General features: G+C 41.6%; 1 protein-coding gene across 2 annotated transcripts in view; it reads left to right on the top strand.

Moving 5' to 3' along the window:
- The first annotated feature begins 714 nt into the window (after positions 1–714).
- The window catches only part of aldh4a1 (aldehyde dehydrogenase 4 family, member A1), a 47,027-nt gene continuing 37,314 nt past the window's right edge, over positions 715–10,427 (top strand). The window contains exons 1-3 of one of the 2 annotated variants that reach the window (XM_043675840.1): positions 715–1,048; positions 4,543–4,633; positions 9,834–9,926. In XM_043675840.1, coding sequence (XP_043531775.1) covers positions 1,008–1,048; positions 4,543–4,633; positions 9,834–9,926 — 225 coding nt within the window. In that variant the 5' untranslated portion in view covers positions 715–1,007. Of the gene's footprint in view, positions 1,049–4,542; positions 4,634–9,833; positions 9,927–10,427 lie in introns of those variants that run through there. The other variant, XM_043675841.1, reaches the window with a different exon arrangement.

The raw sequence follows: 10,427 nt of genomic DNA, 5'->3' as shown, positions 1-10,427 counted from the left end.
TGGTGGTGGTTTAACGAGCTCACCACTCCTCAGTTGAGGAATGAGATTGAGAAGGTGGGACAGACAACAAGAAGCTAATCAGAATACAGCTAGAATATTGTTATGTTTTGGAGCCCTTAACTAAGGAGAGATATGCTAGCATTGGAGGCAGTCCAAGGAAAATTCACTAGAGGAAACCAGGTATGGAGGAACTGATTTATGAAGAGATTATGTGTAGATTATTGCCCTATACTTGTCAGAAAATAGAAGAATGAGTGGCAGCCTGTTTGAAACATACAAAATTCTTGACATGTAAAACGTGGAAAGGTTATTTCTCCTTATGGGAGAGTCTAGGACAAAAGGGCATAAGTAAGGCTGGGATGAGGACAGATTTCTCCTCTCAGATGGTATTGAACCCTTTCCAGAATTCTTTACCAGAGAGAGTTGTTGAGTCTGGGTCAGAGTTTGACAGATTTTTAATCAGGGAATCAAGGGTCATGGAGAAAAGACAGGAAAGTGGACTTGAAAGTTGTCAGATCAGCCACAATCTCATTCAATTATGGAGTAGATTCAACGGGATCTTATGGTTAACGGGATATCCATTTTTTCAAGGTCATTGATAAGAAAGGGAGATTTAAACACGGTACTGTGGTTTGCGAGGAAAGAGTCGTGCAAATTGGAACCTGGAAGTTTGTGTAATTGCTCACGACATAAACCGAGGTGGGGCTTGACTTTGGTTCTTCTTGGCTCAGAGGCAGCGACGGTACCGCTGCGCCACTGGATCACTTCCAATTTTTGATTTCAGATATTTAGAATCTGCAGTATTTTGCTTTTGGCGTGGGACTGGTCGCTCAGGAGGAGTTTAATTCCTGCGGGGCCAGCGGTATTTAATCGCTTTATTCAAGGGGAAGAGAACAGTGAGATCGACTGGGTGAAGGTGTCACCGCCGGTACAAGGAGCAGCTCCGGCCATCAGAGAAGACAGTGGGAAGTGGCTGCCAGGCCGCCCCTGACTCCAGCGCGGGCGCCATGTTGGGTATCCGGCGGCTCCTACTCACCTGCCGGCCCGGGTGAGTCCCAGCCAAAGAGCCTGGCGCTATCTCAGGACCGGGCCGCGGGAGACGCTGGGGTCGGGGAAATGCACAGCAGGGTCACGAGGGAGGGATAAACAACGGGATAATGTGAGGTTAAGGGGAGGGGGTCAAACTGTGAGGTTATGGGGGTAAACGGGATAATGTGAGGGGGGGAATAGTAGGGTAATGGGATAATGTGAGGGGGGGGGGAGGTCAAACAGTTAGGCCATGGGGGTCAAACTGTGGGGTCATGGAGGAAACAGGACAATGTGAGCGGGGAGGGGGCAAACAATAGGGTCATGTGGATGGGGTTGAGGACCACGTTGTGGGGTCATGAGAGACGGGTATTATGGGGCAGTGGCGAGGTCATGGGTGGGGTGATGGGAGAAAAGCGCGCCCCCCCCGAGCTCAACAAAAGGTCCCACGCGGGAAGCTTTTTTATTTTGAAATACATAACTGACCGTTATGTATATACATAAATATATACATGAATATGTATATACATAAGTATATAAATATATACATGAAATACATAACAAACCTTGAATCCCAAGCCCAAAACCTTCATTCAGCTGTTCCCTAACCTCAAGGTCGTTCACGGAAGCTTTACTTCCCCCTCCTCCCGCCAAAAAAAAGTAGACGCTGAGCCAGAGACGGAGGTTTGGACGCCTGGCAGAGGGAGAAATTTTGGCTGAAGGTCATAAAGGTTTAAAGTCTCACAGAGGGAAGCGTGGAGAGTTCATGAGTTTTTAAAAATGCCTTGAGTTAAAGAAAAGCTATTTGAGAGAATGAATGTGGATCAGCAAGAGTGGAGCCTGACAGGGATAGAATTTTAGATGGCATGGTTAATGAAGGATGGAAGATAGGCTGAACTAGTAGAGCATTGGAATTTTAGATATTCAGTGGGTGTTACTGGCCGAGCCAGCATTTGATGCCCTGGAGAAGATGGTTATCAGGTCCCTCATTGAACTAATGCATTCTTTAGAGTGTAGGGGCACCACACCACTGTGAGAAACAGAGTTGCAGGATTATCACTCAGTAGTCTTGTCCAGCAGCTATCTGCTGATGGAATCTTCATTGTACCTTTACTTTCCCATTGGTCAGCCCCTCTCATTCTTTCCTTCATCGATTTGAGGTAATCCAATCCTCTCCTGCCAATGTTCTAACTCTGAGAAAATCATATTCACCTATTACCCACTGTTTGCTGACCTAAATGTGTCCCAGAGAGTGGTGCTGGAAAAACACAGCAGGTCAGGCAGCATCCGAGGAGCTGTTGCCCGAAACATCAATTCTCCTGCTCCTCGGATGCTGCCTGACTTGCTGTGCTTTTCCAGCACCACACTCTCGACTCTGATCTCCAGCATCTGCAGTCCTCACTTTCTCCTAAATGTGTCCCAGTTAAGCAGTGTTTTAAAATTCTAATCCTTGCTTTCAAATCCCTCCTCTTCACCACCCTGTATCTCTGCAATCGCCTCCAATCCTGCAATTTTCTGGTTGTCAGCTCCCTCATTGCAATCCTTAGTGTATGATGATTAGGGGTTTAGATAGGGTTGACCGTGAGAACCTTTTTCCACATATGGAGTCAGCTATTACGAGGGGGCATAGCTTTAAATTAAGGGGTGGTAGGTATAGGACAGATGTTAGGGGTAGGTTCTTTACTCAGCGAGTCGTGAGTTCATAGAATGCCCTGCCAGTAGCAGTGGTGGACTCTCCCTCTTTATGGGCATTTAAGCGGGCATTGGATAGGCATATGGAGGATAGTGGGCTAGTGTAGGTTAGGTGGGCTTGGATCGGCGCAACATCGAGGGCCAAAGGGCCTGTACTGCGCTGTATTCTTCTATGTTCTATGTATGGGGGCACCCATACTATTCTTAGAAAGGGAGGACCAGGAAAACTGCAAACATCTAAATTTTGGCAGCATTTGTGCAGAGGAAGCATAGTTACAGTTTCAATCCTTTGTCAGATCTGAAGATCGCCTCTGTAGAAGGGTCACGGGACTCTAAACATTAACTCTCCACTGATGTTGCAAGACCTGTTGAGTTTCTCCACCAATTTCTGTTTTTGTTTCAGCTCTTCTGCATCTGCATTTTTAAAAAGTACTTATGAAAATTTTAATAGGCTGATCGACAATGGATATGCCTTTAGTTGTTTGGGTCCCAAACTCTGCAACGTCCAGCTTCTCCCACCACTTTTCTTTTTTAAAGTGCTCCTTTAAAATTTACCTCTGGGCAAACTTTTGACATCTACCTCAATGTTGCCTTGTGAATAATATGTGGTTCAGTGTCAGATTTTGTTTTCTGTTGTTTCTGTGAGAGTCTTGAGATGTTATATTACTTTAAATTGAAGTTGAATTTGGAAAAATGCAAATGAAATTACAGCGATGGAAATAATCAAATGTGCTGCAGACAAAGCTCATGTTCTCATAGGGTGATGAGATTGTAAGCAGCCTGGTTCAATTTGAGACTATATCTGTGAGAAGGGATTAGAGTCATAGAGTTTTACAGTGCGGGAAGAGGCCCTTTGAGCCATCATGCCTTTGCCAGTCAAGAAGCAGCTTGTACTCCAGTGCTGTATTCTAAAACTTGGCTTGTGACTTTTTATGCTGTGGTGCTTCAAGTGATCGTCATAATATTTCTTACATGTCATAATGGTTCCCACCTCCACCAGCTTTTTATGCAGTAACTTCCAGATACCCACCACTCTTGGTGTAGATCCTTCAAATCTCCTATGCTTTACCTTCCACCTATGACCCATGCTTGCTTATCTGTCAACTTAGGCAAAAAGTTTCACCTATCTACCCCATCTATGCTCCTCATAATTCTGTACGTCAATTAGATCCCTCTCAGCCTTCTTTGATTTAAGGAAAATCATCCCAAACTCTCAGGTGAAATGCTCCCACGTCCTGGTGAATCTTCTTTACACCCTCTCTCGTGCAGTCACATCCTTCCAATAATGAATGACCATTATTGGTTAGCTGTGGTCTAGCTAATATTTTATACAGTTTCATTGTGACTTCCCTGCTCTTGTATTCCATGCCCCAACTAATAAAGACAGGTATTCTATATGCTGCCTTACCTTCTTAACACCTCATCCATCTATCCTGCTGCCATCCAGGATGCATACCTAGGTCCCTCTGATCCTCTGTAGTTCATTGAATCCTGCCATTCATTGCATGCTCCCTTGTCTTGTTAGTCCTCCCAAAATACATCACCTCACACTTTTCGGGATTAAATTTCATTTGCCATTGTTCTGCCTATCTGACCAGGCCGCATTTTACCTCAGTCTAAGGCTTTCCTCGCCTTTTACTGCACCTTGAAATATCATGTCATTTGTGATCTTACTGATCAAACCTCATACATTCATGTCTAAATCTTCTGTGTTTATATGTAGATAATGGTGGGAGTCAGGAGTTCATGTGGTGACCAAAGATGGTGGCTTTTGACTTGTTTACATGTTAATAAGTCTGTGGTATGTCCAATCATTTGTTGCAGATTCCGGTTACAACACACTGCAATAGCTGTGAAGAATGAACCGATCCTCGAATTCAAACAAGGAAGTTCAGAACGGCAAGCCCTAAAGGAGGTCTGGTAGTAAGCATTTTGAAGAAAAACCTTGTATAACACTTGCAAACATGAATTAATCAAAGTCTAACAAGAAATACAAAGTTGCATCAATACTCCAGTTAACCAGATAACCAAAGCAATAAGCTGAACAAGGATACTGCTTGCATGATTAAATGCACATTGACATGTATACACGCAGATCTATGAACGTTGTTATATTCAGCTGTTTTGGATCACTGTCATCAGTCCTCTAAGATTATTATAGCATTGTTAGCAATGCATTTTTATACGTCTCGACTCTAGAATTTCTATCGTGGTTGTGGGTACGTTCACTGAGCTGGGAAGTTCATTTGCAGACATTTCATCCTCTGTCTAAGTGACATCTTCAGTGCTTTCGATGCTCCTGTGAAGCGCTGTTGTACTCTGTCTTATGGAATTTATTTGGTTTTGTTTCTGCTGCTTCAGGTTGCCAGTTCCAGTTGTTCGTTGTAGTGGCTGTACATTGGGTCTAAGTCAATGTGCTTGTTGATAGAGTTTGTGGCTGAGTGCCATGCTTCTAGAAATTCTCAGGCTGTCCTATGTTTAGATTGTCCTGTGATCGTTGTGTTGTCCCTGTCCAATTTGTGGTCCTTGTCATCTGTGTGTATGGCTACTAGGGACAGCTGGTCATGGCGTTTAGTGGCTAGTTGGTGTTCGTGGATGCGGATTGCTAGTTGTCTGCCTGTTTGCCCTATATAGTGTTTCGTGCAGTCTTTGCATGGAATCCTATAACTTACTTTAGTCTTGCATATGATAGATAAAAAGTCTTTTGTCCTGGTGAGTTGTTGGCTGAGCGTGACTGTCAGTTTGTGAGCTGTCATGAATCCCAGTGGTTGGAGAGGTCTGGCTGTCAGTTCTGGCTAAACAGAGGACAGCCAGAGAATTTCTAGAAGCATGACACTCAGCCATGGACTCCAAAAAAAAGAAAAAAATTTTATTCAAAAGGGCGGCATGGTGGCACAGTGGTTAGCACTGCTGCCTCACAGCGCCAGAGACCCGGGTTCAATTCCCGACTCAGGCGACTGACTGTGTGGAGTTTGCACATTCTTCCCGTGTCTGCGTGGGTTTCCTCCGGGTGCTCCGGTTTCCTCCCACAGTCCAAAGACCTGCAGGTCAGGTGAATTGGCCATGCTAAATTGCCCGTAGTGTTAGGTTAAAGGGGTAAATGTAGGGGTATGGGTAGGTTGCGCTTCGGCGGGTCGGTGTGGACTTGTTGGGCTGAAGGGCCTGTTTCCACACTGTAAGTAATCTAATCTAATCTAATTAACAAGTACATTGACATAGACCCAATATACTGGTCACTACAATGAACAACCAGAAGCAGCAGAAATAAATTCCATAAGACACAGTACAACAGTGTTTCACAGGAGGCTTCAAAGCACTGAAGATGTCACCTAGACTGGACGAAACATCTGCAAATCAACTTCCTAGCTCAGTGAATGTATCCACAACCATGACAACAGTGCCTGAGCTACAAATCTTTACACAAACCTTGGACTAGAATTTTTAACTTGGAGAGTATAGGTGTGGCTGCAAAACCTGCATCAGCTCAGTGAACGTACCCACAACCACGATAGAAATTCTAGTTTCGAGACGTATAAAAATGCATTGCTAACCATCCTTTGCTTTCACCAAGTAGGTGGTGATGAGCTGCCTTCTTGACCTGCTCTACTCAGTGCACCCTTCATCATTAATTTTAGAATCATACAATGCAGAAGAGGTCCATTCTATACTGACAAAACACTACTGTAAATCTACACTAGTCCCCCCTTCCAGCACTTCACCCATAGCCTTGAATGTTAAGACATTTCAAGTGTTCATCCAAGTATTTTTTAAAGGTTGTGAGATTTCCTGCTTGAACTACCATCCCAGACAGTGCATTCCAGATTCCCACCACAATTGGTCAAAAATACTTGCATGAAATCCCTCTAAACCTCCTGCCTTTCATCTTAAAATTAAGCCCCCAGGTTATTGACCATTCAGCTAAGGTGTACAGTTATTTTCTATCGATCCTCTCCATGCTCCTCTTCATCTCAAGTCCTCTCTCTGCTCTAAAGAAAGCAACCGAAGCTTATCCAGCCTCTCTCTGTGGCTAATCTGCTCCACCCGGGCAATAGCCTGGTGATTATCCTCTGCATTGTCTCTAGTGCATCCCACATGTGATGACCAGAACTACACACTGTAGTCCAGCTATGGCCTAACCAAAGTATTGCACATGCTCTTATAATCCATGCCACAACTGACAAAGGCAAGTGTCCTCTATACCGAGGTACAGAAACTTAAGTACAAGGTAGAAAGAAATTAGGGACAAAGTTAAAAGTTAAATGTTATAGTCCCTCTTAGCATAGCATTAAATAAGAGTTAGACATTACAGTCCTACTTTGTATTAAGTCGAAAAATAAAGAAATAAAGTTTAAAGTTCAACCACTGCAGTTGTAAGTGCTTAGCCATGCTGGAATCACACTACTTCTAAGAGCACAATCTCTTCCTCCCTCCCTGCACTATTCTTATGTACACACCTGGTCACCTCCTTGAAAAATTCAAATTTCTTTTTCTTTTCTTTGAATATTATAATGAATGGCTACTTTCAACAGCAGTTATAGGTACCATGTGGAGTGGAACTGAAGTCACTGGTAGGAAAACCATTAGTTGCTTGTTTCTTGATCTCTGCTAGCCCATAAGCTAAATTCATTTTCACAATGCCATTCCAGGTTAGTAATCCAGTGCCATAACCCACATGAGTCACTAGTATATTAGATTATATCAATATCAATTTTTATTTTATTTACTAATTGGTACTTTACCTACTATTAAATTATTTTTAAATTTATTGAAAAATAATAAAATTATAAAGATTAAAAATTGTTCCAATTTCACAGCTTCCAAAAGTAAGGTGAACGAAATTATCAAAATAAGGTCATTCCAATTGGCAGTGCTTGGGATTATATCTTAACTGTAACTTCTCACTGTAAATTATTATTTGATCTATTAGTTCTGAACTGACCATAGTTCCACTCCCTTGTACTTTACTTATGTATTTTCTCAAATAATTGCATAAAAAGAAAAGGAAAATACTTAATTTTGTTTTCATAGTTTCTGGTATGATGTTCATGATTACATCCCCACTGCCCTCTCCACAGTGTGAAAAAGCAGTATGTTGCTAATGTCTTCCCCTCGTTATTTTATTGACAAACTGGAATTTATTCCTTCTGGTTACTGCATCATTAATCACTGAAAACTAGCTGTTACCGTTTCTTTCTCTACAATTATTGTCATCGCTGGTTGATGAACAACCAGAAAAAAATTGTAGTTGCAGTAACATGGCCAATCTTTTTCCTTTCTCCTGTGCTGTCAAGGCATAATGGTTATATCAGGTCAGTAATTAATGTTTGAACTGTAGTCAAAAACAATTATTGATCAGCAGCTCTGGAAATTTGGAAGATGGGTAGTCTATTTAACTATTTAAGGGTTGTTTCACATTTCTTTGCTACCCTAAATCATATTAGGCTGTCTTGTACCTCATTCCATTACTGTTTAATCAGCAATTTGCACTGACACTTTCTGCTTCATTTATCAACTGTACCTGTTCTCTTTATGGGAACAATACTGAGCTTTCGTTATCTTATGAGCATTCTGATTTCTGTTTCTCTGTGGGGTTTGAAACTGGTCTTCTGAAATATTGTGTATAATTCTGAGCATGACAATGGCTTAAAGATGAACATATTGAAAACTAATGGTCTCATTGTAATTTCTACAGCTCATTCCAAATAAAACATTAATATAAAGACATGAACCACAATCTTCTCCTGATAACCAGATGACTAACCAACTGCTCCTAATAATACCCTTTCTGCTTCGTAATAAAGTACGCTAGTAACTACTTACCATGGAATACTGATGGGGAGTTATCCGATCACAATTTGCCTGTAAATATATTATTCTTATGGTTAGTGCCACAATAAGTTCGCTGACTTTGTTGAAGTGCTGCAAGTTTGAAGTTGACTGTCATAGAAATTCCCTGACCTCTTGGAACATTATTAATTTACTTGCTGTTGGTATTCATTATTGAGTGAAGTTTTTAAGGACTGGATGTTCTTCGGTACAAGTTCATGAGTATTTTCTCAAGGTGTTTATTACCTTTTTAATAGAAACCAATTCAATGACAGCTATTGATTTAATTACTCGTATGCACAGCACAGCTCCTGGAAAAGTCACGCATTCCATTTAAAGCAGAAAAATCCCTAAAGTTCTTGTTTCTATCAGTGGAATTAGAAACCAACTGGTGTTAATTCTTATTGAGATAACTTGCTGTTGAAATAGCTGTTGTATGTTTATATTATAACTGATTGAGAGGTTGCCTTTCTCCGAACTGCTCATTACACTCAAACCAGTGAAAGGAGGAGGAGCAAAGTAATGTAACTAGCCTGACCGCATGGAAAGAAAAGAAGAAGAATCTACTCATTATAGAGTGAGCTAACCCAAATTCAAATAGCTGTTGTGAACTTATGACTAACTTTATCCAGCTTGGCAACCGCATAATTTAATCCCAATCTTCATGTGCACCCAATTTTAGGCGAATAACAGATTAATCAAAACCACTAACACGTTCACAACATTCCCTGGTGTTACATCATTGCTTCCATTGCTGAAACTCTTATGGGTGTCTGTGTTTCCTCTAAAGTCAAATACTGTGTTTTTTTTTGTCGTCTTGCTCGTCTTCCATCTGTGTTCTTCATGAACTCAAACTTGTTAACACTAATGTAAATATCCTGTTCTGAAGGAAGTGATGTTCATCCATCACTTTGTCCTTGCTGACCAGACTGTTTCCCCAGACTACAGGCAAAAGTTCGGCGAGGTAACTGAGGTTATAGTTGAGGAGATAATTTGAAGGTGGGTGAGGTGTACAGCAAATTGTAAAGATTTAAAAAGTGAATTTCAGGATGCAGAGCCATGATGATGGTGATTTGTACCTGTTGTGGTGGATGGAGGGGAAGGACAGTAATGTAGATAAGAATTGGAATATGAGTTGAACCGGTGGAAAGTGACTCAACTGGGACCAGTTGTACGTTTGAGGAGGTGTTTTTTGTTTTGTATGAAGTACAACAGTATCTCGTTTCTGTGTATGATGTGTGCTATCCCCACTCTGTTCTTTTACTTTAAAGCATTTATCTTTTTGTCAGGCTCTGAATGAGCAGAAGGGGCAAACACTTGAGGTCCCCTGTGTGATTGGTGGCGAATCTGTCTGGACCAATGAGATACAATATCAGCTATGTGTAAGTATCGAAGTACTGACTTTCTGTTGGATGTGAATGAAATATTTATTAAGATGACTGTTGGTAAAAGAACTATTGAAGTCTATTGTGGACCTTGCTTCTTCACAGCAATTCCCACTAAGACTATTTCTGTTGTTCTGTGTAAATTTGAGCTGTTTAATCTTTGAATACCATGCACTTCTAAATGTATTTTTGTTTGCATATTCTTTTATTCCCAGCAGTTTATTTTCATTTGTTCATGGGAATCGAGCTTTGCTGGTAGTCTAGTATTATTTTCCATTCCTAATTGCCCTGGCGAAGGTATTAGAATGTTAAAAGATTAAATGGAAATACCTCTTTGGACATTTAAAGTAATATTAAAGGGTTAAATTGCACTGACTGAACGTTCTGGAAGTGGGTGCGAACAACAGTCATGCAGATATGCGAATGACTCCCATTCCAATTAGACAGTCATTTACTACTACTGCCCCCCCCCCCCCCCCCCCCCCCACCACCCCCACC

Source organism: Chiloscyllium plagiosum, chromosome 34 (genome assembly GCF_004010195.1).
Source record: "Chiloscyllium plagiosum isolate BGI_BamShark_2017 chromosome 34, ASM401019v2, whole genome shotgun sequence".
NCBI lineage: Eukaryota > Metazoa > Chordata > Chondrichthyes > Orectolobiformes > Hemiscylliidae > Chiloscyllium > Chiloscyllium plagiosum.
This window is presented reverse-complemented; position numbering and strand designations above follow the sequence as displayed.